This window comes from Fukomys damarensis, unplaced genomic scaffold (assembly GCF_012274545.1).
Source record: "Fukomys damarensis isolate Sample0158 unplaced genomic scaffold, DMR_v1.0_HiC HiC_scaffold_22, whole genome shotgun sequence".
Taxonomy (NCBI): Eukaryota; Metazoa; Chordata; class Mammalia; order Rodentia; family Bathyergidae; genus Fukomys; species Fukomys damarensis.
In genome coordinates, this window is record NW_022900934.1 from 1,683,235 (window position 1) to 1,702,447 (window position 19,213).

Below are 19,213 nucleotides of genomic sequence, written 5' to 3' on the forward strand. Positions count from 1 at the left end.
ATATGGACACACACCTACTTGTGGTCAAACAACTTTAATTGACGCCAGATACCTCGCTCTGCTCTGACCTCCCACAGCATACTGCTCCGCAAGCCTCACAGTGGGACATGCATGCCAGGAAAACAAGCATAGGACTGCAGACACAGGCGAGGTGAGTGGAAAGACGACAGCTCTGAGGACATGGGTGTGGTCCTGGGGACAGCCGGAACACCTCGGCCAGGGGCAGGGCTCCCTGGAGGCGGCCTAGGGCGTGTCTCGTCCAGGTCGAACTATTTCTGCCACCTGGCTCATCCCAGGAACTTGACTGGATGGAACACAATGGTGACTAATGTTTCCTGGCAAATATCATTCAAGTAGTTTTACCTTAAATATTTTAAAAAGCAATCTTTACATTACTCAAGATTGGTAAAAAATACAGGATCTGACAGCTTTTCACTTCATCCCCTTGGTGCTCTGGAGACCTCCTCTCGTTGCCATGGCCTGGGAAGCGCTCCTTGGCCTGATGGTTCTTTTCAGGATCCACCTTCCTCCCGTCCCAGTCTGGGTGTGAAACACCTTCAGAAACCCCAGGCCACAGCCTGTGAGGAGCGCACAGCCCCTCCTGCTTCTCGCTTTAGTCACAGATTTTCCAGCTGCCAGCCCTGCTTGCTTCTGTCGCACAAGAGGCAGGCAGGCTTTCCTTCCGAGGCTCAGGGTGGTGCTTCACAGAGGGCAGCCACGGGGAAGTGAAGTGTGGGCAGTTGGAGGTGAGCTGGGTCAGAAAAGCTGGGCTCTGCCAGGAGGAGCCAGAGTGGCCTCGCACGGAGTCTGACCTCGTAGGCTTCCAGGCTGGGCCTCCAGGCCCTCAGTAGATATCGGGGCAGTCAGAGAAATCCCGCTCGAAGTAATCTCCCGCATACAGCCAGTCAGGAGCCCCAGTGTGGGGGTTGTCACCTGGGTAAAACCACCTGCGGAACACAGGGAGTGTGGTCAGAAGCCGCCCGGCACCCACCACCTGTGCCTTGTGCAGCAGCAGTGTTCTAGAATTGCAGCCCAGGAAACTCTCAAGTGAGAATTACTGACCACTTTTCACCCGAGTGCGATAACCTACACAATCCGCTTATGTCAATGTCATTCCCAACAGCAAAGACCTTCTCACCAGGACATTCTCATAGCAAAAAGAGGGCACCTGCAGCCTGCGGGTCAGCAGGTTCCAGGCACTGGTCCTAGTCAGAAGCCACTGCAGCCACTGCCCACAGCTCCCGCCGCCCTTGGCTCCTTCTAAAGCCTGCACCACCTGCAGCTTCACGCCACAACTGTTCCATGGCACAAAAGCAACTAAGAACATTTGCAATTTGCCATGAAGCCTATTTTGGGGAGCTTACAAAGAAAATCATCTTCTAAAGACAAAATATTATTTTCACAATATAATTTTTTATACCTTTGACACTTTAAAAAAGGGTTATTTTTGATGATTTTTCTCAGAAACGAAGGGAGATTCCAAATATAAAACCACTAAAGGCTCAATATTAAATTGGAAGTCTAAGGATCAAGAGTTGATTTTAAAAATCCCAACCACATCCCATTAGGGTGGTTATTAGTAGGCCTCCAAAGCAAAGAGTGAAGCAGCTGGCATGGTGGTATGGACCTACAGTCCCAGCTCCCTGGGACTAGGGCAAGAGGGTTACTTGTTCCTAGGAGTTCGAGGTTCAAGAGACTAGACAACACAGCGAGACCTGGTCTCAGAAGAAAGTGAGGGAGGGAAGCCTGAAAAGATGGAGCTGTTCAAAACACCCAAAGATTTTTTTTTTTTCTGTACCGGGGATTGAACTCAGGACCTGGCGATTATGAAGCAGGCATGGTGCCACTGAGCTAAATCCCCAGCCCTTTTTTTATTTTTTTGAGACAGGATCTCACTGTATAGTTCAGACTGACCTTGGACTCACTATTAGGCTGGTCAAGAACTCATAGTGATTCCCCTGCCTCAGCCTCCCAAGTGCTGGGATTAAAGGCGTGCGCCACCATGCCCACCATCCAAAGATTTTTGCAACAGATTTATTTTTCCTTTCTTTGAGATGGGGTCTTGGTATGTAGCCCTCACTACCTTGAACTTGTAATCCTCCTTCCTCAGCCTCCAGTATACTAGGATTATAGGCTATACCATCATGCTCAGCTCTTAAAAAATGATATAGCTGGGGATTTAGCTCAGTGGTTTTTTTCATATATTTATTTAGTACATTTGTGGCCATCATTCATTTTTTCAATTTCACCAGATTCCATCCTCATCACTACACACACACACACACACACACACACATATACATACATATATATGCACATATATATATATAGTATATGTATGTAATGTATAATACTGCTTATATTAACAAAACATAGATTGGGCTTATTTAAAACAGATTAATAAACCCTATGAAACAGACTGTGTTTTATGACTACTAAAAAAAAAATTAAAGGGCCGGGGATTTAGCTCAGTGGTTCGGTGGCTTGCCTTGCAAGCCCAAGGACCCGAGTTCAATCCCCGGTACAAAAATAAATAAATAAATAAAATTTAAACAGCCAATGTGAGTGGATCTCCCCACCTGTGTACATGCCCTCCCGGGCTGAGCACCCCTTGCCCCCTCACATCTGCATGTAGTGTGTGTCCTGCACTGAGCAGGGCCTGCAGGAGGCCAGGCTCCAGCCGACACTTGAGAAGACTGGTGCTGGCTCTCCGTAACCCGTAGCCCGGAACACCTGAGTGACCTCGCCATGTGCGCAGCTGTGGGGCAGCACCAGCCTTCATACCACTTGGGTTCTGTTTGAGTGGACGGCTGCACTGCGCCCTTGAACTGGACACGTGGGGAAGCGGGCAGCAGTGGTGGGCCTGGTGACCGGGCCTCTGTACAGCCTTCCCCCAGCAGTGGCCTCAAGCTGAGTGTGCGCTAACCAGGAGCCCAGGCTGTGCCTCACCTCATGGTGCCGGGGGAATGCTACCCTTGGCGACCAGGGTTGCAGGTCTGAGGGGAACACACCTGCCTGCCCACCCTCCTCCTGCACGCCCGCCTCACCTGGTCCGCCACTCTGTCTCCTCTTTGGCGCGTTCCCTGCGGGCTTCTCTCTGCTTCTCCTCCAGCCGCTCCTTTTCCTGGCTGGCCAGATCTAGGAGCAAATGGGCTTCTAAGGGTCCTGCCTGCTCCAAGCTCCAGTCACTTCAGAGGCACCAGGACCCTGCTCTCTGACCTCTAGAGGATGAGCTCCACCTTGGCTGGGAAGCCACTGTCAAGTGAAGCTCTGTCCCGGCTACCAGGCCCAGCTGCCTCTACCCTTCCCCGTATTGGTGCTGAAGGGGCTCGCCTGGACACATAGAGCCAGCAGCCACCATGTTGGGCAACAGCACTGCTCCAAGTGTGGGCCATGACATACACGTGGCAACGCACCACCACCTGACGTGACCAGGCGAGGTCACACAGCCCTCAAGTATGAATCCAAAGCCACTGTCATCAAGATGAGCCCTATTTAACCTGCACCCTCCTGGAAAAACTGTGGCTTCTATAAACTGAGCGCAGAGCTCATTCAGGACTAGGTAGGAAGTGGACTCCTGGGCATGCAGACTACATTCCTCCCCAACCAGCAGGTGGGCTCCTCCTCTGAAGCATGGTTACAGGAGAGCCCAGGGCCCCTCAGCAGGAATCCGCAGTGGGGAGTTCTAACCTACACTGGTCACGGTCATGCTGAAACGGAGCACTGACACACACAGTGCTCACCAGGAGAGTGACAGACAGGTGGCCACTGCAGGCTACTGCCCAGTCCTAATGCAGAACAAGACAGGAACACAACAGTGACTCTCTGCAGGCCTGAATGAACTCATAACTTTAAAATACAATCCTAATACACAATGAATTCTATAATAAACATTAGAGTGTGTGTGTGTGTGTGTGTGTGTGTGTGTGTGTGTGTGTGTGTGTGTGTGTGTGTGTGTGTGTGTGTGTGTGTGTGTTAGCTGGTGCGTGTGTGTGTGTGTGTGTGTGTGTGAGAGAGAGAGAGAGAGAGAGAGAGAGAGAGAGAGAGAGAGAGAGAGAGAGACCGGCCTTTATACTGAGCTACATCAGCAGCCCTTTTTGTTTTGAGAGAGGATCTTGCTAGGTCACTAAATTGCCCAGGCTCGACTCAAACCTGCAGTCCTCCCAGCTCCCACAGTGCTGGGGTCACAGGCCGCCCTGCTGTCATTCATTTTCTAGGAGTTTAATTTACTGGTTTATAAAAGGCTATTACAGTGCCTCACAGCTGCATGAGAGGCAGGCTCCTCGAAGGCCTGCTTGCTTCTTGGTCTGACTGAAAAGTCTTGGGGCCTGTCATAGGCGAAAGCCCTTGCCCACCCACACAAGTGCTCTGTGATGCCCCCGGCCCAGGACATACCCATGTTGCCATTCTCCATGCCACGGATGTCCGGGCGCAGGCGGCAGTCCGTGGGTGGCAGGGTCTTCTCCATGCCTGACTCTAGTTCATTGAGACTCACAGTGAAGCTGGTGAAATTGTACATCTGCAGGGGCACAGGAATGTCACAGTAAGTGGCCCCTGGTGCACATAATTCACGGTCTAAGCCGTGGTCACCCTGAATTTGTTGCATGTAGCCATGTGTCACTAGAACATACCTGCCAGGGACACTGTGTCCTATTCAGCCCAGCACCTGCTTCCTCCGAGCCCAGAGAAACACTGCCTGCCCCTCTTCACCCCACGGGGCCACCCAGGGTCTCAGCCCTGGCACTCTTCCGTTTTTCAGTCTTTTTTTTTTTTTTTCTTATTAGAGACAGGGTCTGGCTATGTACTTCAGGCTGGCATTGAACTAAGTAGCTCAGGCTGGACTCGAACTTATACCAATCCTCCTGTCTCAGCCTCTCAAGTGCTGGGATCACAGGTGTGCGCCACTCTTCAGTCTTAGGGCACCATATATACTCTGCACCAGGGAAGCCTGTTCTCCAGCTTAGTCTTTCATCTTGACTGCTGATTTAGACACCTATCTACTCAATATCCTTCCTTTTTTAGTGGTGCTTGAACCCCAGGCATTCATACTGAACTACATCCCCAGCCCCTTTTCTATTTTTTTTTTATTTTGAGATAAGCTCTCACTAAATCACTAAGTTGCCCAGGCTGGGCTCAAACTAGCCATCCTCTTGCCTCAACCTGCCAAAGTGCAGGGGTCACAGCTGTGCACCTCGCCTGGCTTCAACATCTCTGTGTCTGAGAACCTCCTGTCAGCACACCGAGGATAGAACTGCAGTCTGCGCATGTACTGGACCTTTTGGCCTTGACCCTCTGCTCCCACCCAGCTTCCTTTTCTTTCTTGCCTGTCACTATGTCCCAGGAGGTGGCTTAAGGGCCACAGAAGTGCAGACCCTGTGGTCTCCCTCTGCCCAGGTGATTTCCAGGGCACCCTGCATCGCTCAAAGCCACAGTCGAGGTTGCCTGTTTGCCCTGCTCCTGGCTCCACAGTGCACCAGGCCTGGGCCTCCCGCATCAGCCTGCCTGGGGCTCTGCCCTGGCCATCCTGTCCCCAACACCGGCTAAGACAGCACCATGTGACTCCCAGGATGTGTCCCCTGCCTGCTACCGGCCACCCGCTGGGCTGGAGACATGGGCTGAGCCTTTGCTACCACTCCCAGTCTGCTCCAGCACTTGGCAGGCAGCAGGCCTCAGCCAGAACCAGAGAACCAGACGGTGGGGCAGAGGTTATTCTTAAAAAATTTCCCTGAGAGTGGGCTTGAGGGGGAAAGGGGATAAAACATTTTTTAAAAAAATCAATCTAAATGCTGGGCGTGGTGGCGCACACCTGTAATCCCAGCGCTCGGGAGGCTGAGGCAGGAGGATCTCTAAATTCAAGACCAGCCTGAGCTACACAATGAGTTCCAGGTCACTCTCAACTACGTAGTGAGACCCTGTCTCCAAAAAAAAAAAAAAAAAAAAAAAAAAAAAAATCAAAAAAAAAAAAAAAAAAAAAAAAATCAATCTGAAAAGAAAAAAAAAACTTCCCTGAAAACAAAAGCTTTTTTTCCCCCCCTAAAAAATAAGCTAACATCATCATACTAGCTTATACTTCTCTAACAAAGCAACAGTGGCCACAGTGAGGTGATATGCTCACAGGTACAGTCTGCTCTGCTCCCTTTCCCATTTCGCACACGCTGCTCTACATGGACTACAGTAAAAAAGAGCATAACCTGTAATAAGTATTACAGTATATTATGTAACGCTATGCTAGTCATATCGTATACATTTGTATTATATGTCATTATATGTACTAGAATAAGTTTAGTCTAATATATATGTAATAAAATTTGTAAGTGCAACTTTCAAAAGTAAACGTCACAGTGCACTTAATGCCCGCACTGTAGCCAGTCCTACCCAGCGGTGTGCACTGCAGAGCCAGCAGGACCGTCTAAGCCCAGGCATTCTGGCCTGCCTGGGCAACAGTGAGACCCGGTCTTGGACAGATCAGATTAGAAAGACAGACCCAGAGGCCAGAAAACTAGTCTTTCCAGGGAGCCTGGAGTCCCCTCTTGATGAGAGGTAGTCAGGGCAAACCTCCGGGCCCAGCCTCATGTCGGGTGCCTGATGGAGGGTCAGGCGTGGCTGTGGGAACGCCAGTGCTGTGGCGGTGCAATGACGTGGCCAGGTACCGGTTCGGAGATCTCACACAAGCACTGCAGAAGGCAGGCCCTGGGGTGCAGGTCTAGAGAGCAGAAGTGGACGCAGAGATGCGACAGCACATCACTGCGCGGAGACAGCCAACTGAGGCAGGGCAGGGATACAGGGATGGGCTGAAGACCTGAGGTGCCTGGCCCCACAAAGGGGCATGAAGCTGTGAGCACTACAGACCTGGGCAGAGTTGGGGGGCCGGCTGTTGATCCTCCAGAGAAGCTTGCTTCCGGGAATGACCTGCACAGTCTCCTGAGCCACAGGCACATCGTCAGCCACATCACTGGCCACATCACCGGCCACATCACGGTCAGCTTTTTCTGAGCCATCATCCTGAAACACAGGACACTCTGGTACTACTGCCTCAGTAGTACAGGAGCCAGTGGGAATGAGACCTGTCCCCAAGTCCCTCTGCAGAGCGAGAGCCTTTTTTTCTTAAATCTCCTCCCAAGTGGTAATGTCAATCAACCTGCCATCAGTGCCAAAGCTCCCCTGCACTGGGCTTTTCCTACACCGAGAGAAGACAGACAGATGGGCGTGGCTGCAGGCACCCTAGGCTCTCCTCCGAAAGCCGGGTGCCAGACCGCCTGGAGTACACCTTCCCACCAGCTGCCCCACTCAGCACAAAAGTGCAGCAGACGGAGGGCTTGCCCAAGTGCTGCCACCCGGTGGCTTGCTTTCCAGACTAAGCCCCGCTGTCCATAAGCTTCCCCTGTCTCCAGGGCCAGAGGCCCAGATGAAGAAGAGCACGGTAAACGGGTGCAGCTGAGGAGAGGGAACACTTGGGACTCAGTGTAGAGCTCCTCTCCTGACGTCAACAGTGCCACTGCCACTGACAACTCAGGGTGGCAATCACAGGAAGCACTGACTTCTAAGTGTCCCAAGGGACAGCAGAGCCAGGGAAAGCACTACATGACACCACTCTATGGAGAGAACACTTCAAATGAGTACTCTTTAAATGGAATTTTCCTTAACAAACAAAACAAGAATTATTAAAATGATGTCTTAAGCCGGGTGTGGTGGCACACGCCTATAATCCCAGCATTCAGGAGGTTGAGGCAGGAGGATCGCTGTGAGTTCGAGACCAGCCTGGGCTACATAGTGAGTTCCAGGGCAGTCTCAACTACATAGTGAGACCCTGTCTCAAAACACCCAAAAAAAAAAAGATGTCTTAACTGCACACATGAAATATAAAGTAAAAAACACAAAGACTCCTGGGCCGGTGATGTACCTCAGAGGCACCAGGCCTGCCAGGCAAGTACAAAGTGAGTTTGATCCCTGGTACAAAAAAACAAACAAACAAAAAACAAGGTCCTGAATTCAATTACCAGTACCAAAAAACCCCCCCAAGACAATAACAACAACAAAGACTCCTGGAGGAGGCTGAACCTTTTTAAAAAAATATTGGACACCTTGAGTTTGGTACATTCCAAATAATTAGAAAATATGACTTATCTTTGAATTATCAAGAATAACTAGTCTTAAAATCACAAGTCGTCCAAAGTACGGGGGGGAAAAATCCCTGCCAATTTTTCTGACTGTTGAATATATTACCTAGTATTCAGAACTGAAAAAGCAGAAATGAAAATTGCCTGACTTTTTAAATAGATAAAGGCTGTCTCAGGTAAAGGAAGATTTACTGAGAAGGACCCAGAACCTAGAGCTTCCAGAAAAGAAATGGGCTTACTTGAGGCTTCCTGGGTCACTTCCAGCCATGGGAGGAAGGTGCAGTTTATGAGCAACCACGACACAGTCTGGACACAGAAGGCCCCACAACCACCACCAGGTCTAGACGGACAAGCAGTTGCATCTTTACAGACAAACTGCACACATCCAGTTCTCCCTGCAGTCCCAGGAGCAAGCGGAAGACAGGGCTGACCTCAGGGCAGTCAGCAGGCAGCTGTGGCCCTCAGCTCCCCAGGGCCCCTCTGCCCTGGGTGCCCAGAGCAGAGACTCACCGGCCTGGCCTTCCTCAGGTGGTCACCTCTCTTCTCCTGCTTCTTGAAGGACTCGTAGGATGTGGGGTCTGTGCCCCACAAGCACTCCGTCCACTTGCCATAGATTATGAAGAGCTTCTTTTTGCTATAACAAAGCGGGTGAAGACCCAGTCAAGAGCAACTACAAGCCCTTCATCTGAACACAGCCTTCCATGGCCCAGAACATGCTCCTCTGAGGCACACCTTCTGTATTTGGGACATCACTGAACAGAAGCGCAAAGAGGGAAATGTGTGTCCTAGGGGGCCTCATGCCACTTGAGGGCAACTATTCCCAACCCTGACACACCAAAGCAGAGTAAAACTGAAGGTAAAAGCCTCACAATGGGGCAACCACAGGGCTGCAGGGACAAGAAGGGTTATCTATTTTTCTTCTTCTTTTCTTTTTTTTTTTTTTTTTTTTTTTTTTTTTTGGTACCAGGGATCAAACTCAGGTCCTTGAGCTTGTGAGGCAGGCAGCGGAACCTCTGAGCTAAATCTCCAGCCTGGGTATCTATTTTTCTAAATTTAAATTTGCATGTTTCAATCTGTTTTTGTTTGCTTTTGTGGCACTATGGATGGAACCCAGGGTCTTACCCATGCTTGGCGAGTGCTCACCACTAACCTCCTGGCCCCTATTACTGTTTCTTAAACTGGCTTTTCAAGTGCTGTACGTCCTTGAGACCTTTTTCTGTCAGTCACATCCACAACCTTGCCCAAATTGAGGCGATGGCATATGATTTCTCTTGGTCACAAAGCTATCTGCCTGATTCCAAAAGTTAGTACAGTGCTGGGCCCTTTCCCTTCTCCCCTCTGTCCGGGAAGAGCACATACTGGTCACACACTCCCATGAAGCGCTGCTCTGACAGGCTTGTGTCACTGGGACAGCATCTCACTGGCTCCGGCCCCACAACCTTGGCTCATCTGCAGGGATGGCATGGTGGGCAACTCTCTATCTCAGAAGAAAGGGCACGCTCAGATGTAGACTGGTTTGGCATCATCAGCTCCATGAGCCTCTGTACCTGCGGCTCAGGGTGACTCCAGCCCACCGTGCTGGTTACTGCTGCCTCACCACTGGGGCTGCCACCCTTAACTGCTGCACACCAGTTAACAGGTTCCTAGGACAAGGGGCCAGTCTGGTGGCCTTTTACAGACAATGAGAACAGCTAAGTTCCTGGTGCCCAAGAGAAAGTGGGAGAGGCAATTTAAAGTGTTTTAAATTGGAAAATAGATCATAAGAGCTGGAAGGAATCTTCTGACATTATATGGCCCAAATTCCTTGCTGAAAAAATACCTAGTAATTTGAGACCCTAAAGAGAAAGTAATTAAGGCAGAACAGGGGAAAATCTGAACACTCTACTAAGACACCGCTGAATGTTTCTCTGCCCACAGAAACTCTTAAGTCTCTGTTTTACACATGGGGATGAACCAGTCGGGTGTTACATGTAGTTCATGCCAGTAGCGTGAGGGAAATACATGGTTCATTTTCAGATCACAGCAGTCTAAGACTGTGGTACTAGCTCTCGGTAAAACGGTCCACTATCTCAGAGCAACTTCACCTCACTGCCTCCCGAGGATGGGCTGCACTCTCCCAACCCCTGAACCTATGCTCAAGACCACTCCCTATTTCCTCTTCCTAAGCAAAGGAGCCATCAGTATTCCCACTGGGGACACATCACTGCGTAACTGTATCTGGTGCACGTGCACGTGCACTCCACAAGTGCAGACCTACTTTTTGTCTTGGATGTGCCCCTCTACTCTGTGAAGCTCCTTTCCAAACAGTCCGCACGGTTTGAAGTTAAGCACACACTTATCACCGGTTCTGTGGGAAAAATAGGCTTCGTTTATGATGTGAAATGCTTGGAGAAGGCCAAACTACAGAGGGAGGGAGGGGACTGACTAGGCTAGGAGTGCAGGGTGGCCATGGATGACAGCCAGCATCACAAGGGGTGACACAAATGCTCTGTGACCGGCCTGGGTGATGGCTGCACACGTCTGTAAATTCTAACATACCGCTTAGATGTCCATTTAAAGCAGGGGAACTTACAAAGTTACAAAAGACCACTTCTTCACAATGCTAAAGAACAAAGCCAGAAGTCGTGCGCTCCCGGGCACTACAGTCTAGACACTGCGTCACGTTTGGAGACAGTCGATGCTGCACCAGTGAGGACACCACTATCTAATGCAGTTCAAAATCTCAACTAAGTTAGCTGTTGTGACTAAAAACTACACTCAACGTGGGCCCCTCAAGATAACCTTGACACTGGCCAGAACCAAATCCCACCAGCCACCGCCAGCAGGGGGCCCCCACTGACTGGAGCTGAGGGACAGGGAGGAGGGCAAAGGCAGGCCAGTGGAGCAGGGACGTGGACAGTGAACCCCATGAGGCTTGCCCTCCAGCTCATCCTGCCATGCACGCCAGCTGCCACACATGCTGGCACAGTTACCTGTGGTTTAAAATCTCCACCACTCCGTACTGTTCTATCCACAGCTTTCCGATAATGACGTTGTGTACACAGCAGGTGGGGTTGGTCCAGGTGTAGGCTTCATTGTGTCTGTGAAAAGGCCAGGAACAAGCAAGTGAGGGGCGACAAGGCACAGAAACTACGTGACCTGGAGCACCATGACCAGACAGAACTGGACTGCAATGGCCAGGAGCCTGCTGAGGGGCAGAATGCTTTGAAGTCCCTCCAAGCAGGCTACTTAGCATGCATTTGAAATTTATTTCTTCTTTCCTTTGTAGCATCAACAAAGCTTTCTACTTAAATGTCAAGACAAGTTAATAAGCAATAAAAGAAGACTGAGACAAAAGGAAATGGCTTTCCTGTGAAGTTGTCAGAAGAAAAGCCACTTCAGTGGGCAGAGTGCAGTCATGCCCAGTCCCTGGCAGGTCCCTGGCCTTGTGGGGAGGCACACTGCCCGGGGAGGATGCTGGGAGAGGGTTACTTTGTCAACAATGCTCTGCATACCTTTTTCTTTACTCTTCATCCTCCACATGGCCCTGCCCTAGGGGAAAACCCACAAATGTGAGCTGCAACAGATGGCCAGGCCTGTATCCTAAGACCACGTTCAGGAGCTAAGGGCAAGAATCAGCTCAGAATGGGACGTTTCATGACACACATTTGGAATCCCTTGGTTTCCCAGGTGGAACCCAAACACATTAGTCAAAAAGGTTTGTAGCTAGGTGCACACCTATAATACCAGCTACTTAGAGGGCTGAGACAGGAAGATTGTGAGTTCAAGACCAGCTTAGGCAACTTAGTGAGACTCTATTTCAAAAATAAAGTAAAAAATTTTTGAAAGAGCTGGAGATCTGGCTCAGTGGTTCTACCACCTGCTTCATAAGCGCTAGGGCCTCACCAGCTTAGTGGTAAAGTGCTCCCAGGTTCAATCTCCACTAAAAACAACTTTTCAATTCTGCATGCCTCACCCCCTCCTGTGGCTTCTGTCATGGCTGCTCTCTCTCAGGGACCTTCCCTACCTTCACCTCGGAGGACAGTGCCCTGCTCTGAGCAGCCCAGGGGAGGCCTCAAGGCCAGGACTGAAGCAGCTCAGAAGCGGGAGGGAGGGTACCGCTCAGTGCTACCTGGAGGTGCTGCGGGTCTCAGAAACCCATGGCTCAGGCTGCTGGGTCTGGGGCTGCCACGCAGCCAGGGATGATGGATACGGTGGTGATTCAAGCACATCGGCATGTGGGGCACACACACACCTCACCAGTCCCAAGGAGAGAACATTTCCCAAGCCATGAGATCCTGACCAGGCAGGAAGGCCGCCTGCCCCGCAGAGAAGTCTTGGGTCGCCCAGAGGGCAGCCAGTGTGGAAGGCAGGCCTCCGGCCTCAGCCAGCACCACTCACTTGAGCAGCTCCAAGGTGATGGTCCCTCGCGGCTCTGCCTCGACGCTCTTGCCCCAGAACTTCAGCTTCGGGTAGATGGAGCCATGGAACACAAAGTCTTGGCTGAGCCCTTCTGAATAAAATGCACTAACAGGAGGGTGGTGACTGACCTGTTCAGATATAAATCTGAATCCTAAATCTTCCCTAGATCCAAAAATAAGAGAAAGGAAGGGGAAGGAAAGGAAAATGAAACAGTCACATTAGTGGCAACAAAGTACAAAGGAAGCCTCTCACTGGGCAGGCCCAGGCCGGCAGGCTCTCTCAGCTTTCTCCTCTAGCGGGCAGAGGCTCAGGGGCCTCCCTGACGACACAGTGCCTAAGGCTGACACAGCAGACAGCCACCTACCTACCCAACTCATAGAGCACAAAGGGCACAACGGCCACCCTGCCAGCCGCCCACACGGAGGACACCTCAGCCTGTGGGCACTGGGCAGAGCTGCTTCCCATGTGGCTGACACTGGCCCAAACTCTCACTTCAACTTCCAGAGATCTGACACTAACAAACTCGAGTTCCACTCTGCGGCCTCGGAAGGGGCACCCCTGTCCAGCCCTTTCATAATGCTCCTGAAATTGGGATGGAACATCTTAGACCTCAAAATATTCCTGGCTAGAAAACAGGACTTTCAGCAGACTTTCTTATTCAATAAAAATGTCAGTTTTTAATTGTTCCGGAACTGTGAATACACCTACAGTTGTAGTCATTAAAAATTATAAAAGCTAAACCACATAATTACTAACTTAGCTGGAATCAGAATTCCCCATTACAGAGGAAAGAAAGTTGAAAAATTAGGTTTTAAAAGGTTGCCTACCAAGGTATGTAATTTACAAAATGAATACTTGTCTAAGAAAAGCAAGTGTATTTTTAGCCACCCAAGGGGGCTGTGAAGGGATGGGAGACGCAGACTGAGCGGGACGGGTCTATGCGGTTGTGGCCCTGCCAGAACAGCCCGGTCTCACAGGTGCTCAGAGTGGCGGACGCAGGCCAGCAGGGCCCAGAGAGGAGCGTGTGACGAGCCAACTGTGCAGGAATCCGAAGAGGCTGCTTTTTCTTTAAATCTGTGAAACTGAGTTCAACCCCTGAATTAAGTTCTTGAGAAAGACTAACATTCACTGTGTGTCATATTTCATTCCGCATCTCGGGCTATCTGTATCCTTCTCATCCGTATGGCTTCTTTTCTACCCTCCAGAACTTCTTCCCTGGGGTGGCTTACTTATCTTTTTCAAGATATCTCAATTATTTCCTAATAGCTAGACACACTCAACACAGGTGACCGAGGGGCTCATGGGCTGCCAGCCATGGCTAGTGCTGCCCAGGAGTTGTCCAGAAAAGAAATGTTCTGTGAACTCAAAACAGAAGATATGCCTAAACCCAGCATACTTAAGCCCTGGGTTCAGTCTCCACGCACACAAAAGATGTCCTTCAGCACAGCCCTCGGGGTCTTTCCCTATGGTCCCTCCTGCTGGGACAGATCCCAGCCCAGGTGGCTTGGCCTGTTCTGTCACCACAGCATACTCTCCTTACCAGCCCAGCTTTCTCAGAGGCAACGGAGCTCGGAGAGCAGGTGCTCGGCCACTCACTGCCAGCCAACATCTGAGTCCAACTAAAAACTCCAGATGGTTCCCGCTCTAGCAGGGCAGGGAAGGGCTGGCAAGTGAACCAGGAAGGAATACAGGAGAGCGGCTGCTTCTGTTTATATTACCTTATGGTAGAGGAGCGCAGGGCCCAAGGGTGAGAGACTAAGAAGGACCCCGGCGGGCAACAGGCGGGCAGCAGGAACAACACCACAAGGCAGCTGCACACGTCTGACTCCCCAGGGCCAGAGAACGGACAGCATGGCCGTGTGGCTGCCCTGTTTGTCCATGGGTGTGTTCCCCACAGTGGAGTCTCTAGGACAGTCTAACTGCAGCCCTGAGGTAGTGAGGTGGGGACAGAATCCCAGCCAGTCCAGTCCTGCAGAGGCTGTGGGGGGGGCATGTGACACAATGCCCTAGGAACCTCACTCCTACTAGCACCCAGGAGGGCGGTGACTGCCCAGAGACCCCGTGGGGAGGGACTCCAGCAGGCATGTGAAGACCCATGTGCTCTGGAAAGGGCTGCCAGCCAGGACGGTCCACCACTGCGAGACCCAGCAGGGCATAGCCACGGCAAAGAGGCCTTGAAGTAAACAAGGGCCTCTGCGGTCGCTCTCTGGATTTATCTCTTCCAACAACACTCACCACAGTGCTGTGGCAAGACAGCCTCATTCCACTATCAGTACCTACTTCCGCTTCAGAACGGCGCCCCCCACCCCCGCGCGCCTCCCCTGGCTGTGTGTGGATGTCAGTGAGGTGGCCCGATCACTGAGCACCACACCTCAACCCTGTCCCACATTACCAGGGCTCTGCTTCCCCCTAGCACAATGTTCTGTGCGTGTGAAACATCTTCTTGCCCACAGCTTTCCAAACACTTCACAGAGTCCACCCCAGAGCCGAGACCTCACTATCTGTCATCAAGGCCAGTCTGCACCCTACTTGGCTCGCTCCCCTTACCTGACCAACTCGTATGTCTCTCCCAAGAGCGGGTTGAACGGTTTGCCAGTCCTCTCCCACTGGGAAGCCACGGCGGAGACAGCGAAGGCAGCTACAGACTGCAAACAACCCACAAGGAGGTTGAGACGCGGCACCAAGAGAGCCGAGCGAGAGTGCTGCAGGGGAGCACAAGCACCGGCCTCTGAGGCGCTACTCACTCTGCTGACTTCTTGCTGCCTTAGGAATGTGTTTTGAGATTACAGAACTTCCTGGCAAATGCCATTTGTCACCCTCCATTTCCTCAAAGCCACAAAGAGAAGCACTGTTCAACACCCCCACAGTTGGGCCTCCTCGTGAACACCATGGCAACATCAGTCTGTCTTTCTGTCTGTCTGGTACACAAGCATCCCGGAGGCTCTAGTATACACATTTCTGCCCACAGACATACGCATGCAAACACAGGCATCAAACGTGCATGCACACTCGCACACACTTGCATACAGGTGCAGATAAGTGTGCACCCATACACGTGTGCCACCCACATATGCACACACGCGCGCGCACACTCATGACAGTGACACGAGCTTGGCAGGGTCAGAACTCCTGGCAGGAGGGGCCTCAGACCCCTGTGGAGAATGCACTGCAGGACAAAGCTGGGGGCCTCTCACTGACTTCCCACCAGCGGGTGCCTGGGTCCCCAGGACCATGGGCTCAGACCTCCACGCGGGGCACATTCACTCACGTCCTGCAGCCAGTGCACAGTGCTCACCTGCATCCTTTCCAGGGGCTGTGCCTGGCGGGAGGCTCTGTGGATGAGGTACACATGCTCCATGTACTCTGTGATCCGCTGCAGGAAACTCAGGGGCTCATTGAAGGCGATCGGCATGGTGATCTTGGACAGCTCCTGCAAGGATGGGCCCAGCCATGGCGCCAGAGCTCTGCACTGCACTGTGGCCCTGAACCTTTTCCTCCCCATAGCCGGCCACGCTCCTCCTGACCACTCCTGGCATAAGAATGCCTAGACTACGTCCTCCACTGTCCTCCCTCACTCTGCTGCCAGATGAGTGGTGTCAGGGCCAAATCTCTCCCACCAGGCTGGCTAACATAGGCCTGGAAACCCAGCACTCGGGAAGCTAAGACAGGAGGGTTACAGGTTCAAGGCCAGCCTGAACTACACAGCAAGACCCTGTCTCAAAAAAACATGAATAGGCCAGGTGTGGTGGCACACACCTGTAATTCCAGCTCTTGGGAGACTAAGACAGGTAAATCACTGTGAATTTGAGGCCAGCCTTGTGCTACATAGTGAATTTAAGGCCAGCCTGAACTATATAGCAAGACTCTGTCTCAAGCAACAAAAAACACAACAAAAAGACAGGAAGGAAGGAGAGACAGAAAAAGAAAGATAGATCACTCCTAGCTGGATATAGTGGCATGCACCTGTAGTCTCAGCTACTTAGGAAGCTGAGACAGGAGGACTACTTTATCCAGGAGTTAGATACCAGCTTAGGCAACAGGAGATCACACCTTAAATAAAAGAAAATAAATCACCCCAGCTTCCACAGCCTCCAGGATGACAAAGAAATGCTTAAGCTGTCAGGCCAGGCCCTCCATCTGTCCCGCATGTGACTCTGCCCAAAGATCTCAGAGCCAGCAAAGATGTCTCAGACACCTACTCCCAGGCACTGTGCTAGAAGTGAGCTTGTGGCTCCCGCTTCCATGAGCACATGCTTGTGGGAAGAAGCCAAGAATCCACCTGATGTTGACAAAGAGACAGAAGAGCTTCCTGGAGGAAACAGCGGCACACAGCAGGATGGGGTCTGCAGGGAGTTAGGGCCTTCAGGGGCTGAAGCAGAGCAGGGCTTGGAGGATGGCAGCAGGCTGGGGCTGCCTGGAGGTCCCGGGGCAAGGGTGAACTGGCATGGAGCTGGCAAAGCCCTTGGCTCTGCCTCCACGCGGGGCTAGGGAGACTCCTCTGTGGGCTGTTGTGAGGCTCCGTGCGGCCCCACCAACCTGGTCCTGCTGGCTCTGCTCACAGGCCTGGTCCAGGGAGATCCCGCAGGCTGAGCCCGAGCTGAGGGCAGGGGCCAGCCTGGAGTCAGAGAGGCCCCCTGCTCAGGAAACACCAAGAGAAGCGGGCATGTGGGGCTCAAGAGGGCTGGGACTGGAGTTACAACTGGGTCGCTCTGACCTAGGTGTGGTCAAGAACATGCAAATGAGGGGCTGCGCAGGAAGGAAGGAAGGACAAGCTCACACTCCCATTTCAGGAACAAGTGGAAGAGAGAGCTAAAAGGAGACACTGAGAGAGCAGGCAGAAAAAGAGCAAGGAAGCAAAATGGATAAGACATTTGTGATTCGTATCCCAGACAGGGCTTAAAGTGCCTTCTGTGTGCTACCTCCCTGTAAACCCAGAGGAGTCAAATCCACAGCCCACAGTGCAGGGGGCCAGGAGGGCCGGCAGCTAGAGGCTGCACTGCCCACCGCTCTGGTGACAGGCTCAGAGCAGGCTCCTGCTGCTGGGAGCTAGGAGTGCGGGAGGATGCAGCCACATGGAGTGTTTGGCCACAGCTCCCGAAATTCTGTAGGCTTTTATCCTTTGGTCCAGCTATCCTACTTCCGGGAACGTATCCCAGAACCTCAGCAGACACATGTGCACTGCAGCCTGTGCGGATCAACAAAAGACCACGAATGCCTTAAATGTACAACAGTACCCCATTCTGCTCAATTCCAGGGCAACCACGTCAGAGTATATAGCAGTTACAGACTATAGTATTTCATACGTGGCCTTGGGAAGGGGTTAGGGTCGGATAAGGGAACCTAGGCAGAGCCTCTGTGACTGAATGTGGGGAGCAGTACAGGAACAAGGAGAGTCGCTGGGTAAGGCCGCACATGCCTGCAATCCCAGCACTGGGGAAGCTAAGGCAGGAGGATCCCTGTGAGCTCAAGGCTGGCCTGGATTGCACAGTGACACCTGACCTCAAAAAACCAAAACAAGAAAAAGAACAAGGGGACACACACATACACACTCCTGAGTATGCAGGCAGAAGGATATGGCTCCATGGCCTTGTGCCTCCAGAACTCCGAGGCAAAACAAACCTCTTTTCTGTATAACACGCCCAGTCTGTGGTGTCATGTAATATATACCTCACTTAACTTTTGACCCAATTTTTAAACCAATTAAATTTGTAAAAGTGTATAAAAATTAAATTTATAAGAAATGGATCCCCTCTGTATAATCACCCAGGGTACCACCCAGCTCCTGGATGAGGACGGAGGCCTGGCTTCTGCATGTTCCTGCCAGGAATGCAGAAGCTCAACCTAGGAATGGGAAAGCAGCAGACAGACCTAGTAAGGAACATCCTACCAAACAGTGGGCCAGTACTCTTCAAGGTAACAAGTCACAAAAACAAGGAGAGACCAAGGAACCATCACAGAATAGAAGGGAGGGGACATAACAACCTCCTGGGGAGTCCATCATCAGACTGGGCAATCTGGCCAAGCACTGAGTTCTGGAGTCAGGAGTCAGGCTGGGAGGTCCTTCATTGTGATCCCCGCACTACAGCGCATCTGAGAGCCAGTGTCAGGGAAGATGGGAGGACATTCTGGAACTTTCTATGTGCCTAACATTGCTTCAAAATAACAAGTTGGGGGAAAATGAAGTTTCCTCTGGTTGGAAACAAGGACAAAATGACAAGGGCAAAAAATAAGCAGCATCAGACCATCCAGGAAACAGTGAAATGTGGAAGTTTCTGGCCCCACACACTGGCCTACGAATGAGGGCACCAGAGGCTGCAAGTGGAAGCTGGACTCTAACAGTTAGTCAGGAGAGGTCACACAGTCTATAGCCCTGGACACTGCAGCTGCTCTGCCCAATTTCCTGTCACGATCCTGGCACTGCCAGAGGCTGACTACAGCCCACATGCAGCTGGGGAGACGGCCCCACCCTGTCCCCAACACCAATCACAGGAGCTGTGTCGTGTCTCCTGTCCCCACCTCACCTGTGGGATTGCTGCTCTGCTGCTTGTAAACGATTCAGCCTCCTCTCCTTTCTCCTTATTTGTATCTTTCCTATTTTATTAATTTCTTGCTGTTTATAAATGTACAAAATGCATTTTCTTAAGCTACCAGCAGTGCAAAAAACTCACATAAATTTAATTTTTTTTTTTTTTTTT

At 51.4% G+C, this 19,213-nt stretch overlaps 1 protein-coding gene across 1 annotated transcript in view; it reads right to left on the reverse strand.

Moving 5' to 3' along the window:
* Nucleotides 1-758: 758 nt before the first annotated feature.
* The window catches only part of Osbpl2 (oxysterol binding protein like 2), a 37,636-nt gene continuing 19,181 nt past the window's right edge, over nucleotides 759-19,213 (reverse strand). Inside the window, exons 5-14 of the mRNA XM_010637730.3 lie at nucleotides 15,814-15,948; nucleotides 15,066-15,163; nucleotides 12,498-12,680; nucleotides 11,090-11,197; nucleotides 10,375-10,464; nucleotides 8,628-8,751; nucleotides 6,850-7,002; nucleotides 4,396-4,519; nucleotides 3,048-3,138; nucleotides 759-947 (exon numbers count right to left, since the gene is read on the reverse strand). Of these exons, the coding sequence (XP_010636032.1) occupies nucleotides 845-947; nucleotides 3,048-3,138; nucleotides 4,396-4,519; nucleotides 6,850-7,002; nucleotides 8,628-8,751; nucleotides 10,375-10,464; nucleotides 11,090-11,197; nucleotides 12,498-12,680; nucleotides 15,066-15,163; nucleotides 15,814-15,948 (1,209 nt within the window). The 3' untranslated portion in view covers nucleotides 759-844. The remainder of the gene's footprint in view (nucleotides 948-3,047; nucleotides 3,139-4,395; nucleotides 4,520-6,849; nucleotides 7,003-8,627; nucleotides 8,752-10,374; nucleotides 10,465-11,089; nucleotides 11,198-12,497; nucleotides 12,681-15,065; nucleotides 15,164-15,813; nucleotides 15,949-19,213) is intronic.